General features: G+C 39.4%; 1 protein-coding gene across 1 annotated transcript; it reads right to left on the bottom strand.

The window, feature by feature from the left end:
- Positions 1–866: 866 nt before the first annotated feature.
- Positions 867–2,409, bottom strand: nkx2.4a (NK2 homeobox 4a; the record flags this gene model as incomplete). Its single annotated transcript, XM_079174302.1, has 2 exons — positions 867–1,528; positions 2,043–2,409. 2 exons carry the CDS (start codon positions 2,407–2,409, stop codon positions 867–869), a joined length of 1,029 nt encoding a protein of 342 aa, XP_079030428.1.
- Between the last annotated feature and the right edge of the window lie 15,789 nt (positions 2,410–18,198).

The raw sequence follows: 18,198 nt of genomic DNA, 5'->3' as shown, positions 1-18,198 counted from the left end.
AAAGGCAGCCCTCCAAAATGTCACCTGAACAATGCTGGCTCCCCTCATCGACCTTGCTTTCCTGCTCAATTTGGTCTCAATCACAACATAATGAAATTGCACTCCAAAACAGATCCCTTTTTAAAAAATTACTTCTTCAGGAATAGCTCTCACACTTCAAGTTATTTATTGTTAACGTTCACTTGGTTTTGAAACATATACAGCAGCCATCACGCATTTGTTCCTTTTTAACTTACAAAAGAATAAAGAAAACATAGAAGTGGACGCAATAACGATTATTATACAGTTAAACGCATTCTTGTGTGTTAGCCAGATATACAATTCCCTACTTTATTTAATAATTCTAAAGGAATACATTAGTTTACAATATTAATATGATAAAAATATCAGGTTATCCCCGTAAATAAGGAGCGGTGGCTTAGTGTACTTCAAACCTGATCCCACCTTTCCCCACCCCCGGTCCGAACTCAAGTGAAGCAGCATTCCTTTTTGTTTCAACAACATAGACTACGTTTAAAACATCATGAGGAAGGTCCAAAACATGGATTACAAAAGGTCCAGAAACGACATAATTGCTTTCAAGGGCAGCCATTTCTGTAATGTTCAAAAATAGACTCCCCTCTCAGAGATGTCAAGAAAATGTGCCCTGATCAGCTGGTGCGCCTCTGTGCGCCTTGTCCCCTCCAAACCAAAGGGCCCACGTTTTCCGCCTTCATATGTTATTCATATGTGCGTGTGTGTATGTGTGTGTGTGTATATATATATATATATATATATACATATATATATATATGTATTTGTTCTTGCATGGGCTCATCCGCAGGTTCACATAGAAAAAGTGGAAAGTGACAGTACTGTTTTAAGTCCTACCACGTTCTGCCGTAGAGGAGGTTTGAGCTGACCATGTTACTGGTGTAATCTACAGCAGATGTGTCTATCTGGGCCATGTTGAGCTGGCTGTGCAGTGAGGGGGGGCTGGGCGACATCTCCTCCAGCTCCATAGCGTTCACCTGCTGCTGGCTTTGATGCTGGCCGAGGCTGCCGGTCGGGGACGCGAGCACAACTCCGGCCCCGTTCTGTTGCTGGCTTTGTTGCTGGCTCTGTTGTACCTGTTGCTGGTTCGGCGTTGGCGTGTTGGAGCCGTTCTGGCACGGTTTACCGTCCTTCACCAGAACTGGCACGGCTACGCGCCTCGGGGACTGCGCCTGCTGTTGGCACAGGTTACCGTCCTGTTGCTGCTGCTGCAGCTGCTGCGTTGCCTTGTCCTTGGCCTGGCGCTTCATCTTGTACCGGTGGTTCTGAAACCAGATCTTCACCTGGGTCGGCGTCAGGTGGATCATGCTGGCCAGGTGCTCCCTCTCAGGCGCCGACAGGTATTTCTGCTGCTTAAACCTCCTCTCCAGCTCGTAGACCTGAGCCTGCGAAAACAGGACGCGCCGTTTCCTCCTGGGCGCAGCGTGGAGAACTGGCATGGATTTGTTGGCGTCTGCCATTCCCGAGAGACCCCCCATGCCGGTCATGTTCATACCTGTGGAAGGTCCCATGTATCTAGAAACTTAAAAATATACATACATATATGTGCGTTCAATAAACAGAAGAGGAGAACACTGTTTCGCCTGAAGTAGTCTTTATTTATTATTGGCTGATAATTATGTAAGATGGAAATCATTAGCTTGAAAACACACTTGATAATAATAAAAATAATAATAATAATAATGATAATAATAAATGTATCCAAATATTGCTTTGACATATTTTTCCATGCCAAAAGTAAAGAAGTCGAACCAGACATGAAAGAATGATCTCCTTTTCAGTTTAACCGCCAGTAATAGCCATTTTAAATTAAATATGCCATAACATAGTGGGCATCATTTGCATTAACTTGTTATCGTAAGCCCCCAATCATAAATTAAATAATATTAGGAAGCGATACATATTAACTGTGCGCTTTCCTCCATAATTCCAAATTGTATTTATTTTATTTTTTTAACAACGAAGAAATAAAAAGATAAAAATGTGTGTAAATGGAGTAAAGAACTTACTTGTGGAGTATCTTGGATCAGGGTTGGTGCTGTACCACCCTGTTGCTGCTGCACTATTCCGCATGCTTTCCTGGTACGACGGGAGGTCTCCCATGTTGCCAATGCTTCCATTGCAGTATCCCCCCATCGCGCTGTGGGAGAACTGGGAGACGGTGTGCGGCATGTGGTAAGTGGTGGCCACGGTGGCGTTATGGCCCATGGAGTGCTGCTGCATGCCGGTTTGCACCTGAGGCTGTCGGTAGGCTCCCAGTGGAGAGGTTAGGTTCCCTGCGCCGTCCATGGCACTAAACTTCTTGTAGGTCTCCTCGATTGGACTCAAAATATCTGTCACTGAAAAAGGCGTAGTGTGCTTTGGGCTCAACGACATGATTCAGAAAGCAGGTAGATTTTTTGTGTTTGAGCAGATCACCCGTGTTGTTGTATCGGCTCTCTCCTTAGTGGATGTCTACGTAGGAGAGTGCTTGTAGAGCGCCTGAGATCCTATTGATCGCCTTGGAGAAGGAGGCGAGCCCAGGGCGCTCTTAGCCCGGGTTTATTGGAGCCAGGAGCCAGGTTTACGACAAACACAGGGGGCGGAGCAAAACTCCTAAACCATCAAACAATAGTCATTGACATTTTCGGGAAATAATTCATGCAAATACACTTTGCCTTATATTAAGTTGCATACGTGAATAAAACGACGCCACATATTTATGATTCTCTCCTTTCTGACAGCTATAAACAGGTGAGAATAACCCATTATGTTCTGCACATCAGCTGATCTGACCACATATGACTATTTTGCGTCAGTAGGGAATTCCACTCTTTCTAGAAACTTTGAGAGCACTTTGAACAGACATAAGGGCCACAGAGTATCATCAAAGAGGCACAATGAAGTTGTACCGGCTCATTTATGCTTCTTAAGCATCATTTTGCCCCACCAGAAAGAAAGGGACAAGTCCAAATTAGCTCAAAATGACAAAATGCTGAAAGGGAGCTACAATAGAGATCCAACCTGTGAGTATATCATCACCTAACATTCATAAGCAGGCAAAGGATATAATATACAGGATTTATGGATTATATTTGCCAAAACTGATACCGTTTTTTCTGACACTAATTCTACTTGTTCGTGGAAATGAAATAACAGTCACAATTGTATTCATTTCTTATAAAAAACTATATTATTCATCCTACTTAATGCAATTGGGAGACAATATTGTCAGCATCAAACCCTCAGGTCTGGTCAATGTGCACTAATAACACTTTGCATGTCTTGACCTGACATTGTAATCTCTGAGCAAACTGACTGGCGCCAGGGGAAGAATCAGAGGAAGAGGCACACAACAGGGGGGGGGGGTCAAAAGAGAAAAGAGCTACAAACTGCAATAATGAACACCAGTTAACGTCGCTTCCCATTACAGCCTAACATGTGTCCTTTATGGATCTAGAACGCATGGCTCATAACCATCCAATAATTGAGAGGGATAGCTATTGCATGCTACCCATAAACGTCTAAAATCATAATACTGATAATATGTTTTGCTATCAACAGCAGACAACAGCAGGAGCAGGTGTTCTGTGTTTGGGCTTATTTTACTACACGTGAAATGTGTTCCCATCTTCCTTTATTGGGGAAGGAAGCACTCGTCTCCATGAAGCCACTAATGTAATTTAGCATGGCATGGACGCAAGTAGCTGCCTACCCTAATTGAGCAATTGAAGACGTGACATGGTCAGCCATTAATTAAAGCGACGTATCGAGAACACCAATCTCCGGTTAAATTGACAGCCGGATTGTAATAAATCATATTTTGGTATTCGAATGTCTTCTCCTTTTTTTCTGTCGACAGACGCCTGGATTCCGCAGAGGATTTAATGTGAAGTGGTGGGACTTTATTGTTGTTGAGGTAAAGCAAACAGTGCATGCGTATTCCAAAGTCAGCTGGAGTTGACAGAAAAATACCGAAGTGGGGGAAGGAAACAGCCTAAAACTGAAAATGTGTGCAAACAGGTGTAAACCAAATGCTCTCAGTAAAAAAAGGTCATATTTCTATCAGAGTATCAATAATAATTAAAACAACTTCTTTCTTAAATCAAAGAAATATTTCATACCTGCAAATATTCCTGTACTTGTCCAGACTTCTCTGCGCCTTTTCCACTCTTCTAGCTGCTGCTGCATGGTGTCTTTTCATGGCTTAAAGAAAGGTAGGCCTCGGCCCAGACCTCTAACATTATGTAAATGAGGCAAACCTCTCAACCTTGTGGATTACTGAGTCAGAGAGCAGGACCCTGGTCCACAGACCCTCCACATTACGATCCCATAAAAATCCGGAGCTGGTTGGCTGCATGCAACCCTTTTGAGGGCTTATAGTCCACATTTATATAGTTGTCTAAGTTAACTTTTTATATCCAGTGAATATGACGCGACCAAGGCATCGAGAGCGGGAAGCACGGACGCGCCAAGGAGCTGAGAAGAAGGCCCAGCAAAGGTTTGTAAATAAATCGGACACATTTAAAGAGAAAATAATTCAATAATTCAATGTTGTTGTTTTTTTTTTACAGCTGTTTATGTTAATGGTTATTTGATAGAGCTTGTTGCTGTTTGTGCATGATACAATAGAGTGTGATACATGCTGACAAATACAATATATTCATATGAATTAGCCTACACTGACCCTTGCCGCCCCAAGGAGAATAAGTAGAGTCCCTGGTTGCTGCAGGAGGAAACATATATTTAAGTCCCAGAATTACGCACGGGGCTGTTACTTTGCGTTTTAACTGTCTTGCTTTCACCTGCAAATACACGCTTTTGAAATTCTTTGACTAGAACAACTTAACTGTCTAACATTTTCTGTAATTTCACTCAAAATATTTCACAATCTTTTATAATGACTTAATTGCTTACATGCAAATTAATAAAATAATGTAATAAAATAATGACAACCAAGTGTCCCATGTGTGCCAAGAATTGCTTGCCACCAGTGACTACATCATCTGGTATTGTGTGCATTAATGATAATACTTATTGGTGCAAAATCGCCCTATCAAAATAAACAGTGCTGACTGGGGATATTTTAACCAATTTTACAGTATATGATGTGTAAGCGTTCTTCTGGCCATTTAAGTGTTGTTGACCAGAACCAAATAATAACCCATTTATGTAGTTTATATTATAGAGACAATCTTTTTTTCCGATATCATCACCCCCTCAGCTCAGCACAGCACAGCAGATGGACCAAAGCGCCTGGTTGCTGAAGTGCTTTTCTCCATCTCGTCGTTGTTGGTTCAATACCCTGAGAGATGTGGAGAGATGGCTTAAGGGCCAGGTTCGTGACCTGCAACCTCAACCACACACCGGCCGAGTGCAAAGTGCAGAAAACATGGGGATTTATTTAGTCTCGCAGGCGTTAAATCTCTAACTTAACTTTTAACTTGTTCTCTCTAATGCGATTTAAAGAAATAACAAAAACGGTAAGAGGTTTCCATATTTATATTCAGATATTGTTTGGTGATTGAATAGTGAATAATGATTACACGATAGATGTCAGTGCAATGCTATCATAAAAAAACAGTTTAAATCTCGCGTGCGTAATTTACGCACGACCTGTGAACCTATTGAACATATGTGAACATATATTCTGTCTTTGTGTTGTGCCCCTCAGTGCACTTACTAGATTTCGAGTGATTTCTTATCGTATGTGTTATCGGTACACACTTAAATATTGCGTCTTGGTATTGATCCTAAGAAAGAGCTAGACTTAGAAAGTATGTTGTGCTTCGAAAGTGTGTGATTACGCACAGGATTGCTTCATTTACAACTGCAATTTTACCTCCAAAATTGAGGAGAAACATAAATATACTCAATCAGAAAATAATTTGAATCTACGTGAAGTCTTCTAAGTTGTATAATATACATCAGTTAACGTCGGGCTACAGAAAAAGTAGTGATCATTTTCTCATAATTCCTTGTTTATTAAAATCAAATAAGATAATGACTAGCGATAAAAATGTAGGTTGATCGCAAAATGTCTGTGAGGCGTTTTCTTCCAAGGTATTTTTAGATTTTTCCACCCGGAGCATTATTACGCATTCAATACAATGAACCAATTCCAATTTTGAACTTTGTTTCCTGACACTGAATCTTGCAACACCACAAATGGATTATCTTCCGCACTCCAAATCAGAATCAGAAATGTAGGATTTAAGCCACTATACACATCTGCATTGTGGCCGGCCCAGTGGCTGAATTGTTGAGGACATTTGTTGGGAAAATTCCTCACCTGCAAGTCAGTGTAGTACCATTTAGATCAAATACTTTCTCTCCCCTTAAATCACCGAGCAGTGTGAGAGTAAAAAGCGGGCAGGTGCATATCTTTCAGCTGCACTACTTGAAACAGTGCGGTTCCTCAGCTAAGTAGGTTAAAGGTCCTCCCAAGTGGAGAAAGTATGCGACAGGCCTCTTGAAGACCGTATTCTTCTGCGGGAGTTTGCATTCATACACAATTAATGTCGCTTGATGGACGAAATGATGCTAATAGGGCGCCAAAAACAGAATGTGGGCTTTTATTGGGATGCTGACCATAATCTGATAGCTGGGGAAAATGGTGGAGAATTGAAATTTGTAATAGGATTAGAGAGCAGACGTTCTTTAAGGTTCACTGTATAATGTACTTGATTAAGACACAGCAAAGGTTATAATCAGACACTGGGAAGTGTACTAGCTGTTGTTGAGGGAAGCCTATGACTGCCATGTTGGAAAATAGTTTTTTTTCTCACTGGAAACTACTGGTTTTACTTTAACACATGGGCCTGTTTAATTGCTGGAAGGAAATTGTTAAATTATCTGCGTTGCCTGAAAGAAAGAGTGAGCTTTCAAGCCAATAATCCACGGCCTTGAAACACCAAAGAAAAAGACACAGGGATGTAGCATGATACAAAACTGCTGACATGAAAGCTTATTGTTTGATCTTTTGTAAAAGAGACGAAACCACAGAAAATAGAATTTGTATCAACTTATTTTACTTTGGAAAAAGCTGTCCCCTCTTCTGTGAGATTGCAGGAGGTAAAGTCAAAGATGTATAAAATAAATATATTGAACTTAGCAGCAAGTGTGACTGGAAGCCTCTGATTAATGATGTGCACTGCAGACACTCTTTCACAAAGTGAGAGGTTATCAGTGTCTTTTTTTTGTTTTAGACCAAGCTGATGCTCGCTAATGCAAATACAAAACAAGTGTTTATTTTTCTCAGAAAGCTAAAATCATGTGTGAGGTACAGCCATTTTACTCATGAAATATTGTGTTTATCAAGTTTTTAATTGTATTCATAAAAAGAGAATCACACATAAACCTCACTCCTGTAATTTTGTTCAAACTATCGGTAGCGTATGCTCAGTCTCAAAGAATGTTTGCATCAAATAAATGAATTAATCACTAAATACATAAGTTAAACAAATCTGTAAGTCCGTTGCTTGACATTTGGAGGGCGTAAAAAAAAAGCCAGAATTCAACCTTTCCGGGTCTGAAACAGCTTTAGCCTCCTGAAATTTAAGGTACTCAGGGTTCTGTGAGTGCTGCTGTCCCCTGCATTGTTTTGAGTGGCAACATTTTAGCATAGCTGCTCTCTTTTGTAACAACAATAAAAAAAAAAATTAAAAAAACACACAGCAGCAGATCAATGCAGATAACCAAGGCTCCAAGGGTGCCTGGTTGGTCCACTTCTCTGCTGCATTAATTGTGGCAGCGGTGAGGGCAGGTAAACAAAGCTGTTGGAGAGTATGGTTGTGACTCAACCACGGCTCACTCTGGCTTTGTCACCCAGTTACTCATATGGCAACATGTCTCTGCCAATCTCTCCCTGCGTCTATTTGCCCTTGGCAGCCAATTATTGTGATAAGATGAGGCCTGTTTGATGACACGTCCTGAAATTTATATATACAAATTTGGTTCGCTTCACTGCGGAAAGCATACTTGTGCTCAAGTGCTGGAATTGTAGATCTATGTATGAACTGTTTTTTCCTGTCATCAAAGTTTAGAGCTGTTTGATAGCTTGTGTATCTTGCCATTTGTTTATTTTTTTTTAGCTAAATTTGCATCACACTAAAAGCAGTTTTAGCATAAAGTTGTTTTTGATAAAAACAGGGTTTTTTGGCAGGTTTATATCAATTCTAAAATAACTTTCACACCTTAGGGATTTTTTTTGGCAGGTTACAAGGCTAAGTGGCCTTTTTCAGGAATGTGCTTGCATTTTCTTTTGTTCAGTTCCTTTATTTTGCGAGGAATTTGGAGTTTTGGTGTTGTAGAAAAAGTTCAGCTGGATAACATTCCAGCTGTGGACATTTCACACCATCATGGGTGGTCAAAGAAAAAATAATAATGTTCAAATTTGGTTTAACAGCTGAAAGGCATGCAAATAGCTGAAATTTGTATCAAGTGTTTCCTGATGTCCATTTTTGCCAGGAATTCATTTATTCGGCTTGTTTTCATGTAACAGTCAAGAGATGCATCTTCTGATCAAAAGTTTCAAAGCACTTTGAGTGCTGTATGTGGAGACGGAAACTTTCTAAATGGCCTCACAACTCAACAATGGAAATGTGCATGTTTATCCCCACTTTGGGATGCTTTTATCTCGTAGGCCACCTGGTAGCTTACCATTATTTAGATGAATCCACATAAACACATCACAAAAACTACTTCAAATTCTGAATGTATTGATCCTCACAGATATGAGCACTCACCACGTGCTGCAATTTAGAATATAAAGTCGAAGCCCATTTTTACTGAGGTGCGTGAAAAGATTAAAATGTTCATTTCTGCCCGTTTTCTTTTCAGAAAATGAACACTGAACCAACTGCTGCATGGGAGTGCCAGCAAAAGATGATGTCCAGAACTATGAAAACACGATGGGATTATACATCAAAAATATATATTAAAGAATTGGTATATTGTAAATAAGTTCAACATCATATTCATAATGTGTGCATATAATCACCATCGAACTGTTTATTTTAGAACTGTATGACATACAAATTCATCTGAATATTCTTTACAAATAGTTATTTATTTGTTTGCTCAATTCATATTTTTTCTTAAATTAAATTTCTGTCTTGTATAGTGAGGATTTATATTTGACCCTGTCAAAAAATAAACAAACAAACAACTTTTAAACGATATGAACAATTTCTATTGATATCACTCAAATAAGACGGTTTATACTTTATATTATTTCTTATTTTATTTTGCTAACTGTAGGTACTGTCATCAACTGCATACTTTTACATACTGACTTTGTATTTTTTTTTTATAATAAAGCTTTAATCGGTTGTTGACAGTGACTATACTTCAAGCAAAAAAATAAAAAGATTATCTTAAATTGGGACATTATTTTGAATGCCTTGCTCAAGGTCATATGTGCTTTCATGTGGACTTTGGCAAACTGAACAGGATTAAACCAGAAATCTTTCTGTTCAAGAACTTGATAGAAGTTCACATAACAGCCTGTAGGTATTACATTATTTTAAAGAGACATATTATAATGGAAACCCCCAAGAAAAAGTTAGAAAACACTACCGCATATTCCTTATGTAAGCTGTTGATATAATGGCACAGCTAAAGCAATAATCTTGTGTAGAATGTTCATTTTAAAGGAAAGAATATTAAGCTAATATGTAGCCTATTCAGCTCGCGCTGCCTCCTCTAATATTAACATCCACACTTAGCACACTTAACAAATTATTCAAATAATATGTGAGCAATGCCCTGCTAAATTCTTCCAGTATTTCTTTTGTGGCCATCAGAGGAACTACATCAAGATAAAAGAGGTCAAAGTCATTAATGTCCAGAGCCCCAATAATAACAGCAGCAACAACACTGTATGTACCGTTTGTTTTTCTTGGAATACTGCAATGAAGAACATGGGCATCAGAGTGAAATGTGTGACAAGAAGCACACTGTCCTGAGACACTAGAGGCTTTTTAAACCAAGGGGAGAGCTGGTACTTGTGGCAGATTGACTTTAAGTTGTTAGTGAGAACATTAACAATATTTGAACCATTACAAGGTGACTTTGTGAAATGTAATTTCACACAAATTAGTTGTGAAGCTGCTTCTTGAATTTGTCATGTGCATCTTATCTTTTTATTGAAAAAAAAAAGAAAACCATGTATATTACCGTTTATACAATTATAACAATGCATCAGGGCGAAAGGTGTTTTAAAATGAATGTCTGTAAGGTGACATTGTATGCTTCCAACCATCTATTTTTCTTTTTGAGTCCCTTAACACAACAGACTATGAGCTCACACGTCTGTAAATGACAGTCGGATAACACCTGGTGCAGATTTCAATCAAATAGATCCTCAACTTGTAAAAGCAAGGGCAGAATAAAATGGGAAGTAAATCACATGATTTAGTTTTTAAAAGCCCACATTTGATGTTGATGTTAGTGTTGAGTAAATTGTCTAACTTGTTATTAATTTTAGTCAACATCTTGACATGACATTTCTTCACTGCCTACTTCATGATCATTGTGTACAAGTTCCTGATTTATTGTTTAAGGCCGGTATTTTCATGTCTCAATATAAGACCATAAAATATTGTCAAAATACAAGAATTATCATACAGTTTGAACTCTACTAGCATATTTATTATCATGTTGTAAAAAAAGTATTAATAAATACATTTCTTTTAGAAGCACACAAATTCTATTCAGTTTTGACAAATTCTCAATATTTGCATTGCATTAGAAGGTATTTTATGACATGGCTTATGCACTTCTACACAACCTGAGATTGTTGGGAGTTGAAGGAAGTGCATTTGAAATGTAAACGTTAGCGTCCATCATTGTCAGCCAAAGGTGTGTAAAAAAAAACACAATATTCCTAATGAGTTTGTTCTGTTGTTGCTGAATATTGCTGAGAAATGCAAAAGCTTACAATGAAATCCAACACAGGGCGACATGTTCCATCATTTCCGTTTAAATCCCTTTGTCTGACTTTCTGCGGCTGTACAGTAATAACAAGCCGGCCTGGGGCTAATGGCTCTCCTGTTTGTTGGTTTTGTCTCGTCGTGTTCCAGTGGTTCTTTCTCTCAGGAAGGATGTCAGCTCTCTGTGCCTGGCCATCCCTGAGGACGCTTGATGTCATCTTGTCTACCTGATCATTACACTACCTACTCTTCTCCACAATGCTGCCCTCTCGCTGCACCGCCACTTGAAATGCTTGGCTGGCCTCTTCTCTGAAACCATCGTGAAATTGTGTGCTAAAACGCTGCAGACTGTTCCTCCTCTCTCCTCCGTCCAGCCATGTGTGCAGGAGCCAGAAAAAGATTCCTCCACTCGGACGACTGCTGCTCAGTCAAAGGGAAAACGCACAAAACACCCTTCAGCCGCCTGCCACCGCTCACCTCTCACAGCTTGTAGTTGATTTATTGATGTTTGCAGTGAATGCTATTTTGCAGCAATGTCCAAGCACATTTAAAGGACACATAGCAAGTTATTTAAAAGAAAAAGAAGTTCCTTTTGTGTTTTTCATGCTTTACACTACTAAACAAGTCCCAAGTGTCACAATAGGAAACGCACAGGGGCCACTAATAAAATGAATGGATGGCTGAGTTCCATTTAGCTGCTTCAGTTTCAGGGTCCTGCTATTGGGCTTGCTGGCTCGCTGTCACTGCCATTGTAAACATCAGTAATGGCCGTCCTTTTACCTGAAAGCAGGAGTCGCTGCTAGAACAACCCAACAACGACACTGATAACGCAAAGAGTCTGTTTAAACAAACCAAATATTCCACCTATCATCATTCATGACAATACTGATCGACACACTTTTTTCTTGAACTTCAACAAAACGCACATCGAGCGACTGTGTTCCACATACAGTTTATACATGATCCAGATAATCAAGGAATAAACAACAAGTGTGAAAATGATGTACTCTGCATATTATAAGCTTTAGATACATTGTGGAATACCCTTTTTTCTTCACAACAAGAGGTCTTTTGATGTTGTCCCCCATCACTTCTATAGAAAGCGCATTAGGAGAGTGGCCAGTATGAACAGGAGGAATGATCACAGCAAGCAAAACCATTTTTAATAACCTGACTACTGTTTTAAGACAGCCTTGAAAAGTTGTGAACCTATCCTTTGATATATACAATATTCATAAGGTTCTAATTTACACACCTTTTCTAGTGTGTAATATAGCAATCACTGTAAGGTTGATAAATAAGGTTGTCAATTCACTTTTTAAACTATTTTTTGTAACATTATTCATTCATGTTAGGTTGTCTGGACATGGCTGCAGTGTCTCAGCAGCGATCTGGTTCACAGCCGTACAGTGGAGAGGTAACACACACAGTAAAGGCCCAGTGCCCTGCTGCTGGACATTAAGCAGTGGAGGGTGAAGTGCCTTGCTCAAGAGCAACTCAGTGGCATCTGGAGAGGGAGGGGACTCCTCTAACCATGAGTATTTCATTCCCAGGTGCTCCCAGCTCATCCGGGGATTTGAACTGCTCACAGATGTACTTCTGTGAGATGGCTGGCCCAGTTCTTTTGTGTGCTTCAAAATAAAAGTCCTGAAATAACTGCGCTTTCCCAGTAGTATGCCTTCTTTATTTACAGAACAGGTTTGACATTGGGGATTGTGTACTTATATGTAATGTATTCAATCCAACTGCTTCACGAACCACTATTCTTCATTTCCTAAAGTAAATAACTTACATTATAAAGGTATCTATGCTACTTTCTCTGGAACTATATTCTTCACCCTGGCATCACACGTGTACTGATTTGAAGTATTAAACTTGACTCGTTTGTTTTTGATGTTTGTGCATCTCAGGTAAATCAAATGAATAAATAATGAGTTATCATAAGGAACCAGCTGATGGAAGGCACACAACTCAACGCTACAAAACCCACCGTTTACAGTAATTATAGTGGTGATTTAAACACTTGTGTAGAGGAAGTAATACCACAATGTTAAATTACTTCATATACTACATAAGGAATACATTTATGGGGGGGGGGGGGGGGGGGGGGATTTACGGTCACAGGTAAGGGAATTCATTCTGAATAAAATTTCAGAGTGTATTAATGAGTAAGTATGTGAGCTGGTTTGAATGCTGCAGGCTTATTCTACATACTGCTGTGTGGTTTGAACTACAGCAATGCATCGTGTGTTTTGTATGTTATATCTTATTCCAAGTAAGTGCAGGAGTGCAGCATTTCCCGTTGAAGTCTCATAAAATTAGGAAGTGCAGTACCTGTGGAAATATACAGTTTATTATACAGAATATATATATAAATATGTGTGTGTGTGTGTGCGTGTGTGTGTGTGTGTGTGCGTATTTGTGTATAAATACACCCAAAATTATGTTATTTGAATTACATAATGTTGAATCTAAATATGTTTTATTCAGCATTTGTAATAAATACTTCATGAAGTTGTGATGAAAAAAACGATACAATTATTGTACGGTGGCATTTATTTTATTGAACATCGTCGAGTCAATTTGTACATTTTAAAGCAGCAAACTTTGAACATCGTGCTGTACAGGAAAGTTAAAAATTCATTTACATCATTCAAAATGATAATAAATACATTGTAGAAATACAAAAAGCACAGTACAAAGAAATACGTGATGTTAATATAGAAAATAAACAATCATGTATTGACATTGTTTGCAAGAGTAAAAATGTAAGGTTTAAAAATGAATATATGACAATGGTAGCAGTGGAAGACCTGGCAGTTAAGAATAAACTGCACAATCTGGGCAACAATGAAAAATACTTGTGGGATTTTTTAACTGGGGCGACGGACAGAAGAACTGAGCCCAGAGGTCAAATGGGGCCCAGGGTTGTGTGCCTTGCTCAGGTGTACTCAGGCGATGGCAGTCATGAATTTGATACTACCAATTCTAATGTCAGCTGAGTTTCTTCTCTGTGTTGGTCAGCTGATCAGACAGTGTATAACAAGGATGCACAGGCATCAGTGGTGGTGTTGTTGGGATATTGATTGTATTTCTCATGAGTCGATTTGAGGACAACGGGCTGACAGGAAGTTTGTTTTTTGTGCCGCACATCGCCTTTGTGTGGATGAAAAACATGGACGACGAACTCTATCTGTGACTGCAGAAGACAAATAAATTGAAGGTTATTGCTTCCATCTCACGCATCACAAAGAGCATAAAGACTGAATGTGATACATAATACAACAAAAGTCAGACGGTGCATCGCTCAGTCATATCGAAATACTGCTCCTATTCAGCAAAGCGAGTCCACAGAACAGATATGTCACAGAGAAGCTCTTATTTGTTATTATTCTTTTTTTTCCATTCAGTGAAGTTAGCTCCGAAACACATTATAAATTCACCACAGGGCACAAGTGCACAAAGACATGATGGGCACAACTTGCTACACATATTTTACATCCTCTTTAGACAGGAAGTTAATTAGGCAACTTGAATTGGTAAAACGCATTGCTGCCACATTGTTGCTCTTTGATCACCACGCATGCTGATTGAAGCATGTCTGAAACAGATGATGGCTGGTTGTTATGAGGCTCAAAGCCCCAGGATCCATTTGCAGTGCTGGCATCTCAAGCACCGCATGTTCATCCTCTGAAGAAGGTGAGACAATCCATTAAGTGAAAGGCATAAACACTCAACTCTGGGAACCTGATTGTTGGCGCTGTCCCCCATCCAGCCCATCTGACTGCAGCGGACTGTGGGTTTTATACAAGACAATTCAAGTCCTAAGATGGAACATTGAGAAAGAGAAGACAAAGGGAAATAAGACCGTAAGGCAATTTGCATATCATAACACAGCAGCAGAACTTTTAATAGAAGAGCTCACAGATGCAAGAGGCAGAGCACTTTGAGACGAGTTGCCTCCGAGTATGAATTATCATGCATTTGTTGGTATAAATTCACCTGCAAGAAATAGCAAAAGTCCATTCATTTTAAACTAACCACATTATCTGTATCATCAAATTGTGAAGTTTTAGAATTGCAATTCAGCTCATGACATGTGCGTCATATGTAATCTAGTCTTATTCTTTGAGCAGCACAAATGTGTTAAATGACTGGCGAAACGTTTACATTTAGAACAATGATATTCATATCTCTGATCGACCACATCAATTGGGATGGAAGGTTTGTTGCTTAGATTTTCTGCACAATGTCATTAGAATCTAAAATACCACAAGCATCGACTTGAACAGAAGCAGGTGAATGAGCAGATCTACTAAAAATACGATATTGATCCAGTAAACAATAAGCATTGAGTGTTGTCAGTGACAGTTTCAGTCCTTTACAAACGTAATGAACACCTCATGGGGTCTGTTATTATAATCATTATGTTTTTCATATTCACTCAAAGTCACCTTGTGTCAAATTCAGTTCTTTGTATGAGCAGCACTGTCAGTGAGCCAGTGTGTTAGCCAACCATAACATGAGGAGTATAATGCAGACACTGCAACTAAACTCTTGTTTCAGGAAGGTATTAACATCCCTTTAGATCTATAACATATTAATATGGCAGCATGAGAGCAGCTCAACTGGTACTTTTTGAAGAAATAGTTGTTCCAAGACTGCAGCACCGAAACTAACTTTGCTGGGCCGTGGCATAAAACTATTTAATGGTCACCAACTTTTTGTCTTGCACATCAAAGCAGCTCCAATAGCGATGTATGCACGTTTTTATATACATGCCCCCGTAATGTACCAGTTTGCACACCAGTGAGAGCAGGAGGACGCTGAGTGAAACAGTCCTGCTTGAGACACATTTAGTTGTTAATAGCTCTCAACAACCTCTTTTTTTTTTACACTGACTGTCACATTGCTTTGTCATTGACTCCCATGGAGATAGTTAAGAGTATCCGCTGTTGGAATATTAGTGAATGATGTACACTGAATACACCTGCTGAGATCTTATACACCTTAGATGTTTAATGAACCTATGAAAGGGGTTTCCTAGTGATACGTGCAGTACATCATTAACGTTTAAATGTAAAATTTGTGACCCTTCTATACGTTATAAACCCACTCCGCAGAACAAAGTGACCAAAATAAAAAGCCAGAGTGATTTTCTGTAGTCTTTTATTTCATCCACCATGATATTTTTTTTACATGGCTGCAGTGGTGGAATACTAGCAGACAGGTAGAGAACGGTACCCTGGAAGAAGAAGAAAAAAAGCCTGCTCTGTCTGAGCACTCTACCTGATCAGATCGTGGCAGTCTCCCTGTGTACTCTGCAGACTCTGCTGTTTTCCTAATCTCAACATTCAGCAAAGTCAAGAACCTTGACACTCACTGCTTTTTCACGGAGACGGCTCTAAACCGGCTGCTGTTCATCTGCAGTGCTTTAAACTCAGACCTGCAGCTGGCACAATTTAAAGAAGTGCACTATCAGCGTCTCCCACAGCAAAAAAACACTGTTGCGTGTTTTGTCTTGTCCAAAGATGCGAGAATGGAAATGTTTTTTTGTTCCACGTGAGACACTTTCACTGACTGTTGAATTTTACTAATAGAATCTTAGTATTCAGAATAATGTCACTATGGAGCGAGTTACTCAGCCTTAGCTTCACCTCAGTTTCAGTCTGATAGGAAACAGGAAATGAGCCAACAATCTTCTACATCTACTTACACTTGAAGTTTGTGAAAATGATCTTACATGGAGACATGAAAACTTAAGCAAATGAGTTCTGTATTGTCTCTCAGCTGTGTTTTAACTGCACAGGAAAGAACAACTCTGTAGCAAAAGGATGCCACCTCAGAGTGAGTTGCAGATGTTAGGATATTTATTTACTGGATACCTGCAAATGCTTTAAATGATGCATGTCATACAGATGTAGAATATGAGGTATGATACTTTTATGATCAGAGGTTTACCAGTAAATTCTTCCCTTTTAATTTGCACCCATTAACTTGTGTCTTCTTCTTCTTTACTTGTGTATTGTCCCTGTCAATTAAATTCAAACGTTACTGCCAAATGAACATCGAGAATGTTTTGTATAGGATCCCGACAGACAAGGGCGCAAATTGTGGGCAGACAGAGGGGTTAATTATTCCAGAAATTAATAAATAAGCCATCTACAAATTGTGAATACATTTGAAAAAAATGCAATGCAGATTATTTAAATCAACTGACTTGTTGCGGAATGTTGTCGGCATTTTAGTTTTTTTTCTGTATTAGCCGTACAAATGACTAGTTTCTGCTTTCCAATAACAGAGAATCTGATTTGTATTCATGTTTTAGATAAACACAGCATGACAGAAGATGGAGATGCTCAGGGACGGTCTTTGTCTCTTTCCTTAAGCTCCACAGAAAACTGTCATCAAGCTGCAGCTCTTCTGTGTCTTCCTTGTTTAACCCGCAGAAACTGGTGTGTGCTAGTCAGCTCTCAGCTCATCGGGTTTTCCTCACGCAGACGGGAGGCTGATCGGAACAATGCTCTGCAGACGCTTTGTCCCACTGAGTCAACTTGTGGACTGGCTGTGTGGATTCTCTCTGGTTCACACAGCACTGTGCGCTCTAATAACTCCTTAACTCTTGAAGATATCTTATTGAGAATTTGAGATGTCCGTATCTGTATTCCCGCAAAAAAAAAAACATTAAACAGAAGAATTCCAGGAGGAGATTTTGAAATATTAATATCTGGATATAATTTTGATGTGCAGATTAGTTGGAAGCTGTTTGTTCCTTTCCTGTGTATTATTTTTTTTCTACATCACCGGCCTCATCAAAGTGACCAAAAACTCTTGCAGATTTACACATTTCTTCCCCTCCTTTCTCCCTCCTCCTTCAATCAAGTCCAGCATCCCTCCACCCCCTGCTGGTGCCTCTTTCTAACCCAATGAGGCCCCCTACAGGTGCAAGCTCACTGATGCTGAACTGAGCAGGTGCATGAAGATGGGAGCCTTTTATTTTGTCATTTGAACCATTTTGCAGTGCTTTGCATAAACTTCTTCTCCGCATGAGGAGACGATGGTGCTCAGGCACTTTGCAGCCTGGGAAGTAAGTCTACCTAACGTGCAGGACGTGATAGGCATGTGAATAATAGAAGTGAGTGGATGCTAGATATGATTAGAAATATTCGGTCATCAGACACCACTGATCTTCTGTTTCATTGTGTTACTAGGTGCTATAAGAGGATATTTGTTGTCACATGTTGTTAGATAT

The sequence above is a fragment of the Pholis gunnellus genome, assembly GCF_910591455.1.
Source record: "Pholis gunnellus genome assembly, chromosome: 15".
Taxonomy (NCBI): Eukaryota; Metazoa; Chordata; class Actinopteri; order Perciformes; family Pholidae; genus Pholis; species Pholis gunnellus.
Note: the sequence above shows the minus strand (reverse complement) of the source record. Positions and strands in the feature narration are given on the sequence as shown.